Source organism: Brachyhypopomus gauderio, chromosome 2, assembly GCF_052324685.1.
Source record: "Brachyhypopomus gauderio isolate BG-103 chromosome 2, BGAUD_0.2, whole genome shotgun sequence".
Classification (NCBI taxonomy): domain Eukaryota; kingdom Metazoa; phylum Chordata; class Actinopteri; order Gymnotiformes; family Hypopomidae; genus Brachyhypopomus; species Brachyhypopomus gauderio.
In genome coordinates this window covers 37,056,676-37,077,711 of record NC_135212.1, presented here as the reverse complement: position 1 = coordinate 37,077,711, position 21,036 = coordinate 37,056,676, and the positions used below count along the sequence as shown (strand labels likewise).

The following is a 21,036-nucleotide window of genomic DNA, read 5'->3' as shown; positions in this document are numbered from 1 at the left end:
ACAATTTTGTCCTTTTTGTTCAGTTAAGTCATTTATTTTCATTCTAAGAATATTTCACAATTTGACATGTATTGGCTTTGCAGATTTGTTCATTTGTTTGTGATTACTGACACTTTGGTTTGTAAATACTCTATTCATCTTCTTTACTTTTCTTTGTTTTTTTTTTCCCTTCCTTTTATTTGTTCTATCTAAGGGCGTACTCACACTAGGGTCTGTGATCCGGGCCCGGATCAGTTAACCGTGCTTGGGCCCGCTTGAAGAGGTGGGCCAGGGCACGATTCATGTGGACTCGGCCCGCTTGGTGCCTCGTCTGATTGGTTCATTTAGCTGGAACTCAAACATGACGTCAGTGATGCGATGCTCACGTTAAACAGTCATAGCGGCAAAGCAATTAGCAGACAATCGTTGTGTTCAATTATCGATAAATCTGTGCTTGCACCGTGTTTCTGCACTCCCAAAACGACTCCAAAAATACAATAAAAAGAGAATCGTGAACTCCATAGTGTTGTGCGAGCGCGCTTTTATTCCAAATAAAGTGGCGTTGTGATGACGTAAGCGTGCTCGGGCCGGGTTGATGAAGGCAGTGTGAGTGCAGGCCAGAGGGGGAGTGGGGAGGGGGGATAACCGGGCCCCAGCACGGAACCAGCAAACCGTGCCTAGTGTGAGTACGCCCTAAGATATTTTCTCTCTTAAGAGCTACCTTAAGAGAGTCTAGCTTGTGAGGACATCATTTGCTTTGGAATCTCAGGTTTCATTCCATGGAATCTCATTCTGTTCTCTTCTCTTCTCTTCTGTTTTCTCTCATGGGACTCCATTATGACATCTCTTGTATTGCGTCTCTTTCTGTTGACCAAAATGTGTTTATGGCCTGGAAAGCCTGTCTATAAACATCTGTGCAGCTTCAGCTGGGAGTCACAGGCAGTCATGTGCATCCCCAAAGGTGCTGTGGACACCTGGGTCAGAACCGTACTCGAAATATACACATCCAATCATGGATCAACCCATGACATCCCACAGCAGCTTTGCACCATGTATAGCTGTTTGAAAAGGTCACTGTGTAGCTGTGTTTGTGTGTGTGTATGTGTGTAGATGTGAATGAGGGTGTGTTGGTGTTGGTGTGTGTGTAGATGTGTATGTGTGTGTGTGAGGGTGTGTGTGGTGTGTGTGTGTGTGTGTGTGTGTGTGTGTGTGTGTGTGTGTGTGTGTGTGTGTGTGTTTATGGGTTTGTGTACTAGGGTCCTCATAAGGTGTACTACTCCCATTTTGTTTTATTTGTTAATCTCCCAGAATGCACCAGATCTGGGGTGTTGTGCAGTGGCAGTGTTAGCGCTCCACTAGTTAACACCAGTACAGCAGTATTAATGATTCGTCCACACAAAAGATACAGGCATTATTAACATGTGCTGTGATGGTGGGGTAGTCTGGTGTTGTGATGGTGGGGTAGTTTGGTGTAGTGATGGTGGGGTAGTTTGGTGTTGTGATAGTGTGATGGTGGGGTAATCTGGTCTAGTGATGGTGGGGTAGTCTGATGTAGTGATGGTGGGGCAGTATAGTGTAGTGATGGTGGGGTAGTCTGGTGTAGTGATATTGGGGTAGTCTGATGTAGTGATGGTGGGGCAGTATAGTGTAGTGATGGTGGGGGTGAAGCAGTGAATGTTACATAGTACCTAAACCTATGTCCAACTCACAACAATACTGCGATATGTGTCTTTCTGACTGTAATATTCATGTTCAATACAATTTCTGATTCTGGAGGAAGATTCAGTTTGATTATGTATTTACACGGATTACCCATAATTTTTTTATATGCTACATTAATTAATTAACCCTCAGCAGTCACCCCCATGTACATTTCTTTACACTGTGTCTTTTCCAGCACTACCCCCCACTATTTTTTGGTTATACCTTTACTATATATGTATCTACCCATCTCACTGTCTGTCTTCTCTCTCTCTTCCCACCTACTTCCTACTGTGCTTTTCTTATCTGACTGGTCTGGGTGTAACACCTCTTCCTCATCAGGAGTCATGCCAAGGCCAGGACAGGCTTACAAGATTCAGACACACACACACACACACACACACACACACACACACACACACACACACACACACACACACACACACACAAACGTTACCAGGACAAGCCCCAGGGCTTTAACAGGCCACCAGACAGTGATAAATAACTTCTCAACCACCTAAGTGCTGTTTTCTTTCCCTAATAACATCTGAAAATTGCCATTTCACTTTACATAATCTGAAGTAATAATGTTATTTCACAATATATAATTTGAAGTAACATTGTTGTTTCACCATACATAATCTGAAGTAATAATGTTATTTCACAATATATAATTTGAAGTAACATTGTTGTTTCACCATACATAATCTGAAGTAATACTGTAATTTCACTATATATAATTTTCTTTGGCAGCAGTCAGTGCAGTTGCACTGTTATGGAAACCTCTTTACTAAATGGATTTGACTCTGTGATGTCAGACTACCTGGCGATTGTGGTTTTTAAAGCTTTGCTGTACTGAAGCTCACAGCCTCTCCTGTTCCAGACTTTATTAATGTTCTAGACTCTTACCTATTAATGTTCCAGATTCTATTAATGTTCTAGACTCAGCTATTTAATGTTACAGACTCTTAGCTATTTAATGTTCCATACTCTATTAATCTTCTATACTCTATTTATGTTCCAGACTCTTAGCTATTTAATGTTCCAGACTCTATTAATTTTATAGACTCTATTAATGTTCTAGATTCTTAACTATTTAATGTTCCAGACTCCTGGCTATTAATGTTCCAGACTCTATTTATGATCCAAATTCATAATTGTCCAGACTTGAATGTGTGTGTGGTGTGTGTGTGTGTGTGTGTGTGTGTGTGTGTGTGTGTGTGTGTGTGTGTGTGTGTGTGTGTGTGTGTGTGTGTGTGTGTGTGTGTATTTGTGTGTGTTTTTGTGTGTGTATTTGTGTGTGCATGGGCGTGTGTGTGTGTGAGCTGTGACCGGCCTACCGTGACAGTAGGAAGGTTCAGTCGGTTCAGATTACACCTGTATTTACACAGATGTGTTAAATAGTACATATGGTTTTTAATAGTAACAGTATAAAGCCTAAACCCTCATCCCATAATTAAAGCACCATCTTCTTTCGTGTGGTCTGGTATATCAACTGTGTGTAGGGTTGGTATAACTGACATATGACTACATTAGAAGGAGATGTCTCTATTCACATGTCTCAAAGCACTGTGTAAGTTGCTCTGTATAAGAGTGTCTGCTAAATGCCCTAAATGTGATTGTAAAGATCTCATGGTGGTCCTCTTCCTGTTTGTTCACAGAGCATGAGAAGCATCGCCTGTGTAAGAGCACAGAGTACATGAATCTGCACTTCAAAGTCAAATGGTTCTACAACGAGTACGTGCGGGACCTGCCTGCCTTCACAGGAATCCCACCAGAATATTCTCTGTAGGTGTCCACAGAGACGTAGCGCTCTGTTATTTCTACTCTTTCACTAAATCTCTCTCCTTCTGTCTTTCTCTCTTATTCTCTCTCTATCTCTCACTCTCTCTCTCTCTGCCGTTCTCTCTCTCCCTTTTTCGCTTTCCGAGTGGCTCCACCTCTTTATTCACTTGCTGGCCCCTCAGTGATCCTGGGGTGTGATGACGCTCCGCCATAGCTCTTCCTCACCTGACCTTCCTCATCTCTTGCTCTTCCTCATCTGACCTTCATCATCTCCTGCTCTTCCTCATCTTCCTTATTGTTCTGATGGCCAGTTTGCAGGCAGTAATCAGCTCTCAGGGGAGGAGAGGAGAGGGAATGGGAAGAGAGGAGAGGAAAGGGGAGGAGAGGGGAGGGGAGGAGAGGGGAGGGGATGGGAGGAGAGGGGAGGGGAGGAGAGGGGAGGGGAGGGGAGGAGAGGGGAGGGGAGGAGAGGGAATGGGAAGAGAGGAGAGGAAAGGGGAGGAGAGGGGAGGGGAGGAGAGGGGAGGGGATGGGAGGAGAGGGGAGGGGAGGAGAGGGGAGGGGATGGGAGGAGAGGGGAGGGGAGGAGAGGTGAGAGGGGAGGGGATGGGAGGAGAGGGGAGGGGAGGGGAGGGAATGGGAAGAGAGGAGAGGAGAGGGGAGGGGAGGGGATGGGAAGAGAGAGGAGAGGGGAGGGGAGGAGAAGACAAAGAGGGAATAAAACTATAGACACTTGTCACCTGTATACTTCTTCAATTTGGCTAAATTAGATGTCAAGTCTCATTGTATGTTTATGACATCAGGAAAATGAAGACCACTAAACCTCTCTCTCTCTCTCTCTCTCTCTCTCTCTCTCTCTCTCTCTCTCTCTGTGTTGTTCTCTTTCTCCCACATCTTCACACTAATACTCAATAAGGACTGTCTGTACTTCACTAAAGTATCCGCACCATCTCCCAGGTCCCTGTTGCCGAGGCGTTCTTTTGCGGTGTAATAATACACATTGCCGTGGCACCAGCGCCTCTCTGAGTTTCAGCTTCTGATTCTCTGTGTTGGTGTTCTTCAACCTTCGCACTGACAGCATCATCAGTGTCATCTCTGTCTCACAGTCAGACACAGGTCTCCCACGTTATACAAGCCCCAGTCACAGTATGCCTTGCTGATCAAATAGATCGTTTATAATGGAGACTTTCCTGGGTCTGATTCATGGCCGAGTGTTTGGCTGGAGGAGTCTGTTAATAAGAAATGACTGGCTGTCATTGCACATAAACTTCACAGTCACATGTGTGGATTTATGCGGTCATTATTTTACTGGTGTCCTGCTGTTTTACTCATGTATTTTTAATAATAATTCACACAAAAAAGTGTAACTAATAGAACCCAGGTGTGTGTGTGTGTGTGTGTGTGTGTGTGTGTGTGTGTGTGTGTGTGTGTGTGTGTGTGTGTGTGTGTGTGTTTACTGCCCAGTTTACAGTCTACACCCAGTCTATCCCCAGTGTATACCCAGTCTACTCCCACTTGCAGTGGTCCCTAACTTTCACAGCAGGGACTTAGATAGGGTGAATCATAACAGGAGTTATGAGGTTAGCAGAGCTCAAGTAGATGGTCAACAGAGCTCCAGTAGATGACCTGGATATGATGTTAAGCAAATAAAGCAGATGTTAAGCAATAAAGTTTGAGAAACAGGACTCAGTGGAAACGATTACAAAGGCAGAACACACTGAGATGAATACAGTGCCATGCTGAACACAGCAAAGAGTGAAATCAAATGTGAAGACAGAACACATGGTTTAAGTATGTTCTGGGTGGAGGAGCAGTGACCCTGGCCTATAAGTATTACCCCCATCTCTAACTGTGGCCTATAAGTATTACCCCCATCTCTAACTGTGGCCTATAAGTATTACCCCCATCTCTAACTGTGGCCTATAAGTATTACCCCCATCTCTAACTGTGGCCTATAAGTATTACCCCCATCTCTAACTGTGGCCTATAAGTATTACCCCCATCTCTAACTGTGGCCTATAAGTATTACCCCCATCTCTAACTGTGGCCTATAAGTATTACCCCCATCTCTAACTGTGGCCTATAAGTATTACCCCCATCTCTAACTGTGGCCTATAAGTATTACCCCCATCTCTAACTGTGGCCTATAAGTATTACCCCCATCCTCAAACCAAAGAGCAAGCTCAACATGGAGAATATTCTAGATGCTCCTACATTTGCGTTTCACATTTAGCTTGTTACAAGAAATAAGATAATAAGAAAATAAGTTCAGTTAGATCTGGAAAACTCTCTATCTCTCTCTCTCTCTAACATTTAGACAGCCTCTGGTATTGGAACATCTGACAGAAAAGAACTGACAAGCCAAATGGACCGTTCTGAGATATACAAATCTCAGAGACTCTCTAGATCAGAGGTCGGCAACCTTTGAGACATGGAGTGCCAACTTAAACATGTCTAGTCAATGAGTGTGCCACTATCAACAAATGGGGGGGGGGGGGGTTGTGTGGTGAGTGTAAATTGTTAGCGGAGGGGAGGTGTAAATGGACACAAATCAAGTATTATATCGCGATCGATCGCCAAGTATACACGCCTCCACTGCTCGCGCAGGTTCGGGCGAGGTATGCGTAGTCGCGCGCTACGGTCACTCGCGAAAGTGTAATAAATAATCCAGCCTTCACGGTTTAGGTCACATGCAGCGCCTTGCGGCCATTAGGGTTATTTAAACAAATTTAAACATGGGTCTGTGGAGGGAGTGCAGAGCGTTGAGGAGCGATTTTGATTGAAGCATCTCCAGGTATGATCAGTCCATGTGAGAGGCACCAGCTGTGGTGTCACAGTGTCACAGTGTTATGGTGACTATGGTAACTGGGATGCTGGTCAGAGAAGGGTCAGGGTAAACAGAGGTGGGTACTCTGGTGTGAAGGATCGGGGTAAACGGAGGTGGGTTTGATTCTGCTCCTCTGCAGGTGGTTTGAGCCATTCGTTATTCAGTGGTTGGATGAAAATGAAGACGTCGCCATGGATTTTCTCAACGGTGCTTTGGAAAGAGACAAGAAAGATGGGGTAGGACCCGTCACCAGTCCTCACTGTCCTCAGAAGGGTGTTCCTGAAAAGTTGCTCATGCACGATTAGCTGAACTGTAACAGTGTTGCTGTATAGTGTGCTGGTGCTGCCTACCATAGGCACTTTGTATAAACCAGTGTGGGGAACATTTTAAAGGTTCCCTGTTTACCTGTGAAATCAGAACTTCTTCTATCAAATAAATCAACAAACAATCATGTCATCAAAGCTAAGAAGGACCAGGTAGTTTCATCCAAATGAGATTCTGGCTAATCGGGCTCTGCACGGCTTCATTAGGGAGCAGCAACAGTAGTTTTAGATGAAACGCTCCAAGAGTAGTCCTGCTCCAAGCTGCACAAGGGGACTGCACATGGTGTGTAGTTACGCTGGCTGGAAACGCGCGTGCCAGTAGGCACCGGTTTAAGAAATAGACTCATCTGATTTAAGGGCCTAATGAGTAGCCACTGAACAAACATGAACATATGAATGTTAGAAGCCAAGAGAATGAATGACGTGAGAGGGAAGTGTGCTCGTGGGGAGAACAGTAGGACCTCATCGTCGGGGCAACCGAACACTTACAGCATCATTCATAGGCCTATAGTAATTGTGCACTGCACAGTCGTCATGACTCCAGAGCCGCAGCCCTGATTGGATTTGTATGCTAATCGCTGCAACCCCACATCATCTGCAGTGTGCACAGACACTGTCACGTGCGACTGAGACTGGCTCTTGCACATACACATCACGTTAACGATTACAGCTGCACATGCGCACACTGCCGTGACGTTGACGATTAAAGCTGCACATATGCACACGCCCATAACGTTAACGATTAAAATTGCATATATGCACACACCTGTCACGCTAACGATTACAGCTGCACATGCGCACACGCCCATGACGTTGACGATTAAAGCTGCACATATGCACACGCCGTGACATTGACGATTAAAGCTGCACATATGCACACGCCGTGACGTTGACGATTAAAGCTGCACATATGCACACGCCCGTGACGTTAACAATTGCAGTTGCACATGTACACACCCGTGACGTTAACGATTACAGCTGCCTGCACATGTGCACACACCCATCACATTAATGATTACAGCTGGACATGCGCACATGCCCGTCATGTTAACAAATACAGCTTCACATACGCAGATCTCACACCCCTCCCATCAGTAAGGTGGCATGCAGTGCGTGCTTACAGATATCTGCAGGGTTTGTGAACACATTATATCATTGCAAGTGAGGAAACAATTTACAATGCAGAAGGTGATAATTCCACATCATGGGGAATATAAACTAATGATTATGTTATGGGAATTTCAAGACTCCAAATGACAATGAGGTAATGAGGTCAGGTAATGAGGTTGTGAGGTAATGAAGTAATGAGGTAGTGAGTAAATGAGGTATTGAAGTAATGAGGTTGTGAGATAGTGCTGCTGGGCTACATGAACTTTCTTAAATCTATTTAATTCTCTCTGTATGCCTGTCTTTCTGTATATTTATCTTTTCTGTCTTTTTCTCTATTTGACTGTATTTCTCTTCTCTTTGACCCACCCGCCACAGTTCCAGCAGACGTCAGATCACGCTCTGTTCTCCTGCTCAGTTGTGGACGTGTTTACACAGCTCAACCAGAGCTTCGAGATCATCAGGAAGTTGGAGTGTCCCAACCCTCAGGCCCTCGCCCACTTTATGTGCAGGTTTGCCAAGGTGAGTGCCCCCAAACCACGCCCCCACATGCCCCCTCACTCCAACAACATTGCCACACACCCTGTTCACCCCTGCACACCCCTGTTCACCCCTGCACATCCTTGTTCACCCTGCACACCCCTTTTCATCCCCTCACACCCCTGTTCACATCCTCACACCGCCCACGTGCCCCCACACACCTTTTGTGAGGTAAGCAAAGTCTGCTATTTAGGGTTAGGTGTGAAGTAAGTGTTAAAGAAGGTTAAAGTTCATATCTGGGTAGAGAAGTTCAAATCTAATATAATGAATCCAGGTAAGCACAGATGCACATACAAAGGGCATAGATTACAAAACTACAAAGAAAGAGATGGAGAGAGAGAAGACAAATTCTAGCCTACAGATGTCTACAAGCAGAGGACAGAGGGCAATTATTCTCATGTAAGAAAGCATTTGTGTGTGTGTGTGTGTGTGTGTGTGTGTGTGTGTGTGTGTGTGTGTGTGTGTGTGTGTGTGTGTAATGGTGGGATGTGTAGTTGTCTCTAAAAGCTTAGAGCTTAGTGTAACATTTGGGTTTGAATGTCAGAACAGTGTATTCTCTGTTCAGATACTCTGTTCTCAGTCCAGATTACACTACAGACCCTCGGACATTTACAGGTTACTTCAACTTTTGCCAATTGTCTCACACAGGCACACACACACACACACACATACACACACACACACACACATAACCAAGTAGGTGGTCCCAATGTATCCATCGAATGTTCTTACCCAGGATCCCTTGCTGCCCCTCTGTACTGAATGCAAATTAATTAAAAAGGGCAAAGCAATTCCTCATTGTTGCCACACACACACACACACACACCTCATCTTCCACAACTCCACCCCTCATAAACCGCACTTCTCATAAACTCCACCTCACCACCCTACACCCTACCCTCACTCATCCTGCCTCAAAATCCACATCTATATACAGAGTCTCAGCCTGTCACCAGGAGTGAAAAGCAGACTAACACCACACACACAACCACACTGTGTTTCAAGACTGTATTTACAACGCAGCAGAGGATGTGATAGAGTGAGAGAGAAATGAGGGGAGAAAGAAAGTGTGATGAGGGGTGAGAAAAAGGAATGAGAGAAAGAGATGAGGGGAGAGAGAGTGATTAGGGAGAGAGAAAGATGAAGGGAGAATGAAAGAGAGAGAGATGAGGGGAGAGAAAGAAAGAGATGAGGGAGAGTGAGTATTGTGGGGATATCTGCCTCCTGGATGAAGGGAACTCTAATGAATTCATTCAACAGCTTATTGATCTTAACAAATTACTCACAACTTTATATATTTATTTACAATGTTATTTAATTGGCTCACACAAGAGTTATGATCCTTGTCAGTAAAACACTTGACAATGAACCTTCAGTGAAAGTTTAAGGTGTAGGGGTGTGTGTGTGTGTGTGTGTGTGTGTGTGTGTGTGTGTGTGTGTGTGTGTGTGTGTGTGTGTGTGTGTGTGTGTGTGTGTGTGTGTGTGTGTGTGTGTGTGTAAACAAATCAGTATCAAGTAGTGTAGTTGATACTGTTAACTCTGAATATAGATTGTATATATTATATAAATCATCTATATAGATTTTGCTGGATTAATAATAACTCTTTATGAGTGTAAATACTGTATTATAAGATTGATATGTTGCTTTGTCATTATAGACCATCAACAAAGTCCTACTGCAGTATGCTGCAATCATCTCCAAAGACATCAGCAGCTTCCTGAACACGGAGAAGGTGGTGTGTATCTCAGACATCTCTGTTCTGTTCAGCTGTGACATGCGCCCTTATGTTGCCACGGAGACCAGCCTTCAGCCTATTGTGATAGGTCCACATTGGTCATAGTTCTGGGCATGTGTTTTAGTATATAGCTGTGCAGTGTATATTTTTGAAAATGGATTTGAAAATGGATTAGTCTAATAGTACAACATTCATGCAATGTTCAGTTAACTGGGTTAGTCTAATAGTGTAATGTGTTCAGTTATCAACTCTGGTATCACTGACAAACAGGTTCAGAAAACCATTTGACTCGTGTACATTAATTACTGGTGTACATTAATGACCTGTGTACACTAATGACCAGTATATTCTAATGACTGTGGTACAGACTCTGCCTCTCTCCTCTCTGAGTATATCTATGAGTCTCTTCTCTGTGAGTCTCCCTTTTCTGAGTATCTCCTCTCTGAATCTTTCTTCTCGGACTCCACCGCTATCTTCTCCAAGTATCTCCTGTCTGAGTCTCCTCTCTGAGTCTCTCCTCTCTGAGTATGAACCCTCTGAGTCTCCTCTCTCTGAGTATCTCCTCTCTAAGTCTCTCTCCTCTGAGTATCTCCTCTCTAAGTCTCTCTCCTCTGAGTATCTCCTCTCTGAGTCTCTCTTCTCTGAGTATCTCCTCTCTGAGTTTCTCCTCTCTGAGTCTGTACTTTGTGAGTCCTCCCTGATTCAACTCACAAATGTGTTCCTTCATGCTCACTGAGTCTGCAGCCCAACTGGCATGCCATACCCAGTTCAGCCCAGTCCAAACTGGTTTCCATTTTTACTTCATACCAATTCAAATTTGAACCAGTACTCAGTGACTCAGTATGTGTACTGGTTTGTACTCCTGCTGTGAAACCCTGCCAGATCCCATTGCTGCCATGCAGTTTAGTGTTTCAGCTCGTAGAGTATCTACTGAGCCCTTCATAAGATAAATGAGGCGTCAGAGTAACGATCAGAGCAAATGGTAAGACGTGCAGTGGATTTCTGCATGGGAATGGGATTTGGGCTGCTGTAGTAATGCATGTGTTCATTAGTGCAAGCCTGATCCACTTCACTTTGCTCTGCGGATCCATGAGCAGCATCCTGCAGGCCTCACACCCACCACTGCTACCTGATCACTCGTTATGGAGAATGCTGATTTATTTCTTTAGCCTGAAGACTCTGGACTCGCTTTCACTATCCAAGTGTCATTTATCAATGTGTTGGCAAGCGCATTTTGACTAAAGGGGAGACGGAAAACATAATTGCAAATGATAATTAGCTGGGAGGCACCCAAACTCGTTATGACTCAGTATGCATGCAGTTTTAACCCCTCGGATAAGCATTCAGGGTTTTCAGTTTTCTTCCACTATTGTTAAGTTCAAGGTTAAATAACAGCATTTACAATTTACATTGTCATGAAGTATATGTTTAACTAAAGGGTGTTTTAACCAGCTGGAATGTGCTCAGATCTACTAAAATAAAGAGTCTAGTCGGACCCTGATTGGATGCTTGTCTGTACATATTTAAAAATGGGAAGAAGGGGCTAGCATCTTCATCATCTTAATCAATATCTTCCCTAAACACAAATTAATTTTCAATGTTCTTAATTGTTTCCATGGCAGCCCTGCATCCTTCTCAACAACATCCAGCAGCTCCGAGTTCAGCTGGAAAAGATGTTCGAGTCAATGGGAGGGAAACAGGTAGGTGTGTGAGCCTCTAAAACACGCTGCCTCCAGCCCCACACACACCCCTGTCCCACGCGCAGGAATAGGGATCGCTTGCTTTAATCCATCTGCTCGTAGGAGCGCTGACACTGCAAAAACATCTTGTTTTATTGGAGAGCAGCCATGTTGGGCCAACTGGGACACCCAGAAGAGGAAATCCCTGCAGAAAACAAGACTTAGTCAACAGCATTACCTCATTTCAGCCATGAAAGGTGTGCAGTGAGGGGCTGTACTGTGCGCTGATCAGCGAGCACATGCGTGCTCATTGGCTAATCTCCTAACCTTGAGTGTGTTGCACTGGAAACAAATAGGAAAGCCATTTATATCAAATTACTCTCTAACACCAGTTCTGTACCTAGTGGACCAAACGATGTTTTATGCAATGGATGTTCCCCTCGTATTAATGTGCCTGTGTGTTGGAATTCCTGTCTCCCCTGTCTGTCTCTGTGTCTCTCTCGCTGTCTCTCTTGCTCACTCCATATTTCCTTTCTGTGCTCTGTCTCTTTCCTTTCTGTGCTCTGTATCTCGGTCTGTCTTTCCTTTCTGTCTCTCTCTGTTATCTCTGTGATACCTCTTCCTGTCTCTGCTCCTCCTGTAACTGTGAAAATGTCTTGTGTCCTGTCTTCTGTTCCCCTTCTTCTTCTTTTTTCACCTTTACCCGCCTTTTCTGGGCGTGTCTTCCAGGAGGAAGGGGTTGTGGCCTTCTGTAAGGTGTGTGAATAGGTTTCCTTCTCCATCTCTGCTAAGCCACTCCTCCACAGCTGCACAGTATGTGGACATGCACCTTGAATCAACTAGAATCAACTTTTTGAATTCTTGGTCCACTCTGGTTTTAGAGTTCCAGAATTTGGGTTGAATCTAGTTTTCCATCCCAGCAGTGGAGGTCAGGTTTCCTACCTTCAGTTGTCCAGTTTAGGCCATCCAGGCATCACAGCGTCCCACCCCACTTCACCTGTACCCCCCCCCCCCCCCCCCCCCCACCTCCACCTCCAAGTGCATGTGCTAACCTTACTGGAGTATGGCATGCTATCACACACCAATGAGCTGTCCAACTCCACCACCTAGGTTCACCAGAGGTAGACTGTTTCTCCACCTCACTCATCTTTACTTTTCCACCTTTAAACTAACGTTCATTGTTTCTAGTCTCAGAACTTAAATATGGACGTGCTAAATTTGAGACATCTGACCATTCTGCTTCTCTCCCCCATTATTCTGAGGTCAGAGATTTAGAAGCCCATGTACATCTTGCTGGTATGCATGCCTTGTGCTGGAGGAGTTCCTAAGCGTGCGGTGCCAGACTCCAGCCCTGGACACTGCCGAGCGCTAGCACTCCTGGTCCTGCTCTTTAGTGCATCAAGGCCTTCAGAAACATCTGAACTTTACAACTAGGTGTGTTGGAGCTAAACTCTGTAGGGTGATCCACTTTCAGGAGCAGATGTGGTCTTTAATATACTCTTACATTCGCAGCAAAGGTCTGTTTGGAGTTGAACATGAACCCACCACTCGTACTGCACTGGACACAATCAACCTGAGCTACACAGAAAACATCTTCACCAAGGCTTTTACCAAGTTCTTCTGCAAATATTAATTGACTGTCCAGACTGGATTCCCCAAGATACTAATTAGTTCTGACATCTGACAATAAAATAAGATTTTGATATCTGACATTAGCCATATTGCAGTACAAATACTGACTCATTTTTGTTCAATTGGGTAACTATACAAGACAAAGATAGCATGTCCAATCTCAAACTAATGATGCTATTAGGCAAAAACAGCAACTGGACACTGTTAAATTGGGTGAAAAAAACAGCATCTTGGCTTCTTGACATGAAGCTGTTGGTGGCCAGAAGACCTACTAACACCAAGCTGTGAATCTCCATCAGGATCCTAATGGCTGTTAGCAAGCACACTGCATGTGTGAATTACATTAGCTTATTTTACATATCTCTTCATTCCTTTTCGAGGGATATTTTTCTTATTTTGAGGTAAAAGTCTTCACAAATAACTGTCATGCACGAGTTCCCAAAGCAATTAGCAAAGTAAGAGTAGAATGTAATTAAAGATACATTATCACAATTATAAATAAAAGATTTGTAACAGTTCAGAAAACAATCAGTGGAGTGTAAGTGTTTCTGTATTTACAGTGCAGGGAACCCCAGTCTTCAGCATTCCAGAGGGAGTGAACCTTCAGAAAGGGCTCTGGCAAGCAGAAACACCTGTTATTTTACCATTGTTAGTCTCTCTTTAAACCCTCTCCCTCTCTGTCTCTCTCTCTTCCCCCTCTCTCTCTCTCTCTACCCCACCCCTCTCTCTACTCCCTCTCTCTCTTATTTCTCTCTACCCCACCCTCTCTCTCTCCTCTCTCTCTCTACTCCACCCCTCTCTCTCTCCTCCCTCCCTCCCCCCCCCTCTCTCTCTCTCTCTCTCTCTCTCTCTCTCTACCCCACCCCTCTCCCTCTTTGTATTTTTCTTACTGCCTGATCATATCATCTCTAGTTAGCCCTGAAGTCCCTGGTCAATTTTATCTGTCTATTTTAACAGTGAGCAGTTAAGATGTGTTAAATACAAAAACTGAAGTCTGACTCTTTTTAATGGTGCCTGCGGCCACTAGCTCTCGGTTGTTCCGGTCTTGATAAAGCATGTGGAATTATCGTATATCACTCCAGTGCACCACTAGCATTTGTGCCTATGGCCTACACTTATAATCTCGCCTTATTTCAGACAGTATATTTAAGCACAGTATGGAAAGAAGATATATATTTATTACAAGCCTACTGCCATACATAAAATTCAGATATTAAAATATATTTCACTGAATTTTCAAAAGGTTACTGTACTGCAGTTTTACTTGTTCAATAAATAAATTCACTGTGACTTCCTGCACTCCACCATAGATTCATTTAAATCATTTTCATGTGCACCTACAGTTTGTATTTCCGTCTAGCAAGAGTCAATGTTAGCATAATATCCTAGCATAATGCTAATGTTAATGTCCTAGCATACTGTTAATGCTAGCGCACTGCACCAATGTTTGGTCTTCCAGCGCATTTTCATCTGCCATGCTGTGTGTACTGATGCAGTAATGGACCGATGATCCTCTCAGTCTGAGCCAAGTGATTGCTGGTGTTCTTTTTTAGCGGATCTTAACATATTGCCGGACATGTGCTCGTCTCATGGGACATGCTAATGCTCTCAATCTGGAATTAGGATTTATAGTTCTGATTCATTGTTCTTGCCTCTCATTTATCAGTAGTGTGTGAATTCTCTACAGGAATACCCTCAACCCCTCACCCTTCTGCTGTAGGATTTCACGAGCCTCTGGGTAACATTAGGGTGATAATCTTATGCATAAACCATGTTTCATTACATACATATTGATAGGCTTGTTCATAATGGCATGAATAATCGACTCCAAACAAAGTCGAGGCAGTCAGCTTTGTAAATCCATAGGACTTGTGTTGGTTTGTTTCAATGGACTTGTTTATTATCAACAGAGTTTAGAACTGTGCTGTTAAAACAAATGTTATCGCTTATTATTTTTATGCATCTCACACCTCACAGACAGAACCCCCATCTCTCCCTCCACCTCTCACAGACAGAACTCCCATCTCACAGACAGAACCCCCATCTCTCCCTCCAACACATCTCACAGACAGAACCCACATCTCACCCTACACCACCTCTCACAGACAGAACCCCCATCTCTCCCTCCACCACCTCTCACAGACAGAACCCCCATCTCTCCCTCCAACACATCTCACAGACAGAACCCCCATCTCACCCTACACCACCTCTCACAGACAGAACCCCCATCTCACCCTACACCACCTCTCACAGACAGAACCCTCATCTCTCCCTCCACCACATCTCAGACAGAACCCACATCTCACCCTACACCACCTCTCACAGACAGAACCCCCATCTCTCCCTCCACCACATCTCACAGACAGAACCCCCATCTCACCCTCCACCACCTCTCACAGAAGGAAACCCCATCTCTCCCTACACCACCTCTCACAGACAGAACCCCCATCTCTCCCTCCACCACTCACAGACAGAACCCTCATCTCACCATACACCACCTCTCACAGACAGAACCCCCATCTCTCCCTCCACCACATCTCACAGACAGAACCCCCATCTCTCCCTCCACCACATCTCACAGACAGAACCCCCATCTCTCCCTCCACCACATCTCACAGACAGAACCCCCATGTCTCCCTCCACCACATCTCACAGACAGAACCCCCATCTCTCCCTCCACCACATCTCACAGACAGAACCCACATCTCACCCTACACCACCTCTCACAGAAGGAACCCCCATCTCTCCCTCCACCACCTCTCACAGAAGGAACCCCCATCTCTCCCTCCACCACCTCTCACAGACAGAACCCCCATCTCTCCCTCCACCAATCACAGACGGAAGCTCTGTGGTTAAAACACATAATTCTACTTCTTACTTAAGCTTCAGTAAAAAGTCATTTACTTAAAGTTAGATTACTTTAATTAAATTGACTTTAATTAAATTTATTTTAAGTGACACTTGTACTTTTTCTATAGTTAATCCACAGTTCTAGATTATATTTTACTAACCCTGCACATATCTGATCAAACTTTGGTTCAAATTTTGGCCCTCTGATGTTGAGTTATCAGATGCATTTAATGCAATTGAAGGAAAGGCATTAATATGGAACAGTTTTCACTGAACGGGTTTGAGTCCACCACTATAGTGTCTGACTGCAGAAAACCTTCCTGTTATTCATAAAGACAAAAGTTGTAGGATGAAACTAATTCTCAGTTTTCTAATGAGCAAAGCTCTTCATATTAAGACACGTGGAACTCTACATGGTAGCATATAATGTATCCTTCAACTTTTACATGAAATAATCATCAAAATAACTTATCTATTTAAATTTGTGCCAGTATGCTCATCATTAACACCTCAGTGACAGGGTGGTGTTGGAGGTGCTCTCTGTCCGTCTGGGTGTGACAGACAGGAGATCAGCCTTCTTGCTCTCAGGTGTATGCCCCAGAGTAACCCTCAGGTGCATGCCCCAGAGTTACTCTCAGATGTATGCCCCACAGAGTTACTCTCAGGTGTATGCCCCACAGAGTTACTCTCAGGTGTATGCCCCAGAGTTACTCTCAGGTGTATGCCCCAGAGTTACTCTCAGGTGTATGCCCCACAGAGTTACTCTCAGGTGTATGCCCCAGACTTACTCTCAGGTGTATGCCCCACAGAGTTACTCTCAGGTGTATGCCCCAGAGTTACTCTCAGGTGCATGCCCCACAGAGTTACTCTCAGGTGTATGCCCCAGAGTTACTCTCAGGTGCAGGCCCCAAGGGAGTTGCTCAGCACAGTTCCTGATTGCGATTAATCCTGCACTTCCGGGAATGTGATTGACCAGAGGGCACTAAGAGGGCGTTGATGTCTGTAGGCCCACACTGGGCCTGGCCTGCCTGAGAGGGTGATGATGTCTGTAGGCCGACACTGAGCCCGGCCTGCCTGAGAGGGTGGTGGTGTCTATAGGCCCACACTGAGCCCAACCTGCCTGAGAGGGTGGGGATGTCTATAGGCCCGCACTGGGCCTGGCCTGCCTGAGAGGGTGGTGATGTCTATAAGCACGCATTGGGCCCGGCCTGCCTGAGAGGGTGGTGATGCTTATAGGACCACGCTGGGCCCGTCCTGCCTGAGAGGGCGGTAGTGTCTGTAGGCCCACACTGGGCCCGACCTGCCCGGTCTTTCAACTTTAAGAGCACCTGCATGTTCCGCAGGAAGCTTGCTGCATGGTCCTGGTCCTGCTGCATGGTCCTGGTCATGGTCATGTCCTGCACACACACACTTTTTAACTGGGTGTATCTCATAGCAGTGGGTGTGCATCACAGCCTTAAGATAGCCTAGTAGATTAAACTTGTGGATGAATAAGAAACTATTCTGTATTTTCATGTTCTTTTTTTAATAGAAGTGCATTCTTCTTGATTTCACATGACTAAATTACCACAAGTAATATGTCCATTCTTTTTATGATGGTACATTTCCTGTAAAACCTTTTGAGCTACATAAAAGGTCCATTTATTATTATTAGAGACACCTGATATAAAGGGTCCTCTAATCTGTAATCTACACACATGACTGTCCAAAAAAATCCCTCAATGTCCACTTCACCGCTGTGAGTCCACGATCCACAGCGGACAAAGAACTGACAGTAAGTCTCTCTCTTTCTCTTTCTCTCTCTATTTCTCTCTCTCTCTTAGCTGGATGCTGAGGCCAGTGACCTCCTGAAGGAACTTCAGAACAAGCTGAACACAGTTCTGGATGAGCTGAGCAGTGTCTTTGGGTCCAGGTAATAGTCACACTCATATAGCACTACAGTGAAAAGAAGCACAGATCAAGATCATGAGAGTGCAGGATGAGATAAGAGGAGAAGAGTTTCCTGTAAAGCACCACTATGTGGCTATGCTCATCTCCTGGAACACTAACCTTGCATAAGTTAATTGCTCAATGCTCATGCTGAATCCTGAATGCTCATTACTTGATAGCTGTCTCTCAACAAAGAATATTAGTGTATTATGAGCACATCACAGTGTGATGTCATTTCCTGTGTCAGCTTTAAGCCAGTCATCGAGGACTGTGTGAAGCAGATGAACCAGGAGCTCATGCAGATCAAGGGAAATGGTGGGAACAGTAGCAACGCTGCCATGGATGCCGAGACCGTGCTCCGCCCCCTCATGGACCTGCTGGACAAGAAGTAAGACCTTCCGACCATACCACACCTCACTGGCCAGACAAACACGATAGATGAGTGCTCTGAGCAAACCTGGATAGCCCACACAACTGGACTCTCAAGAATGACCTCAGAGGGCCTGATTCAGATGACCTCTCACCTGTGTCTTCCCAGTTTCAGGCTCCTCAGAGAGAAGCAGGTTTCATACAGAACCCTCCTGCTCCACGTATCCCTGCTACCAACACTGAACAACGTAGACTTGAATGGTGTAGAAAATGATATGTTATAGATACTTTCTGGGGATCATGGGTGATGAATACTGTGTATACTGCAGATGGAAGGTACTGTGGCAGTGTGTAAATATCCACCTGTTTGCCTTCCACAGTGTGTAAGCCCTTCTCTGAACCACCACTGGCTTTCCTCCACAAAACATTCAGGCCATTTGGGAATTACTGCATCCTTTTTAATTACATGCAAATGCCAAATCCTCTGGTTTTATATCCCACTAAGCCATAAATATTGCACTGCTGATGGGAGTGCTGGTGGAGTCTGCCATGTATTATGGGTTATAGAACTCCCATGAACGATTGTCAGGGGCAGTGAAGACAGTGTAAACATTCCACAGTTGCCTCTATTGCCTCTGTAACTGGTAATAATAATAATGATAATAATAATAATCATCATCTCTGTGTGCATTTTTCTTTCTCTCTTGTCTTTCTTTCTCATTATTTCATCTCTCTCTCTCTTTCTCTCTCTCTCTTTCTCCTGCCCTCTGCAGTTTAATTCTGTTTGCTAAGATCTGTGAGAAGACAGTTTTGAAGCGTGTTCTGAAGGAGCTGTGGAAGATTGTGCTCAACACCATCGAGCGTCAAATCGTGCTGCCTCCGTTAACAGAGCAGACGGTGAGCAGCCCAGACGACATGTGTGGGCCCTGGCACGGCAACCCGTCCACATCTGCTCCCAGCATGGGGTCTATATAAACACAAACAGACACGCATGGAGGCCCATTCTGATCTGGACGTAGGTGCAGGTGGAGGTGGAGGTGGATGTAGGTGCAGGTCGAGCGCTTGGGTGATAGCTCTTCCCCTGAGCCATTTAAACAGATGCAGCATGAGATTTGTTTGTGATGTCATTGTAACCATTTCAAAGCCATGGTACAGCTTGGTCCAGTGGCCGGTGCACTGGGAAGTATTGTGTCCTTATATGGAGCTGTGTGCCTGTGCACTCGGTCAACTTGACAGGGAAAAAGCCCTCAGGAGCACGCACAGCTTGGGTGAAACAGAAGAAGAGATCTTCTATAGAGAGGCTTTTATAGAGATCTTCTTTTGGCCAGCCCTCATGAGGTCGTAGTATAGGGTTAGATCCACTCCCCCTAGAGAACAGTAGTTGTATCTACTCTGGTAATCAGACTGACGCTTCTTACTGATGTCCACAACCGTTTTATTTTCTGTGTCAAGTTACTGAACACCGTGAAAACTGACAAGAGAAAACACATTTCACATACATCATTTTAAGAAAACATTTTCTTTCACAAGGTTACACTGTCAGGGTTCGACCCAGGCACGTGCCTCCTGCTGCCACTAGGCGGAGCCCGCGAGCTGGAACCAGGGGCAATCAAGCCCGATAGGTTGCACCTGTTCAGCAGCCTATTTAAGACAAGCAACTTCAGCAACTCATTGCTGAAGTTGTTTGTTGTTCCGTACACTTACAGCCCAAGCCAGTTTTCTCTCGTCTCCAGACTACGTCTCGTTTCTCTAGTTCTCCTGTTTCTACCCTGAGCGTTCTCAGGTTGTTTTTCGTTTCCTTCCGTCTTTTCCCTCTTTGTTCTTAGTTGGTTTGTTCTCCAGTGTTCTGGTTAACAGACTGACAGGTACCAGGTAGAAGCTATAGGTCTTGTTACCATAGCTTCATCTTTTGTTTCTTATTTTTTTCCCTTCCTCTCTGACACGTCGAGATTGTCTCCGTGTACTTTTCGTTTTTTCCCGTTTTTCTTTTGTGGACGCGTTGTATCTCTTTCCGCGTGTTTTTTGTTTGTTTTACTTACCTGGTCTTTTCACACGTCGAGCTTCTCCGTGTTGTTCTCCTATTGTTTCCCTCTGGGTTTTTTGTTTTCATTTTTTTCCCGCATTCGCGGAGGTTTCATTTGGCTGTTTTTTTGCCGTTTGTTTTAACGGGTCGCGTTTGAGTCCTCACCACGTTAAAACCAACGCGTCACCGCCGAGATCGGCGGCGAGGCGTAACATACACAAATTTCAATTTTTTCAATAGTTACCGTGTGCGCCTGTTTAACCAGTAGTAGATAGTCATCGCTTATCCTTCTCTTTCACTTTTCCGCTCACAATTTCCCGCGCACGTTACCCAGACAGGAAATGACGTCTCTCAGCAAATATAATTATTAGTATAATAGTATAATTTCAGTAAGGTCTATGAATTGCATTTCTTAAATTTTATGTGACATAAAAGACAACAATCAGAAATAAAATATAATCTCACAACATCTGGCATTGCCACGGTAACACATTGCTCTATTTTGAGCGTCAGCTACAGTAGTGTAGGGTTAAAGCCACTTCCCCTAGAAAGCAGT

The 21,036-nt window shown here is 44.8% G+C and overlaps 1 protein-coding gene across 6 annotated transcripts in view; it reads left to right on the top strand.

Moving 5' to 3' along the window:
• Nucleotides 1–21,036, top strand: part of unc13c (unc-13 homolog C (C. elegans)) — a 188,622-nt gene that overhangs the window by 117,872 nt on the left and 49,714 nt on the right. For 3 of the 6 annotated variants that reach the window (XM_076995311.1, XM_076995310.1, XM_076995312.1), the window contains exons 19-26: nucleotides 3,342–3,468; nucleotides 6,432–6,528; nucleotides 8,101–8,244; nucleotides 9,921–9,998; nucleotides 11,621–11,698; nucleotides 17,983–18,071; nucleotides 18,336–18,476; nucleotides 19,231–19,354. In XM_076995311.1, the coding sequence (XP_076851426.1) occupies nucleotides 3,342–3,468; nucleotides 6,432–6,528; nucleotides 8,101–8,244; nucleotides 9,921–9,998; nucleotides 11,621–11,698; nucleotides 17,983–18,071; nucleotides 18,336–18,476; nucleotides 19,231–19,354 (878 nt within the window). Of the gene's footprint in view, nucleotides 1–3,341; nucleotides 3,469–6,431; nucleotides 6,529–8,100; nucleotides 8,245–9,920; nucleotides 9,999–11,620; nucleotides 11,699–12,406; nucleotides 12,434–12,944; nucleotides 13,112–17,982; nucleotides 18,072–18,335; nucleotides 18,477–19,230; nucleotides 19,355–21,036 lie in introns of those variants that run through there. The other 3 variants (XM_076995309.1, XM_076995308.1, XR_013127095.1) reach the window with 2 other exon arrangements.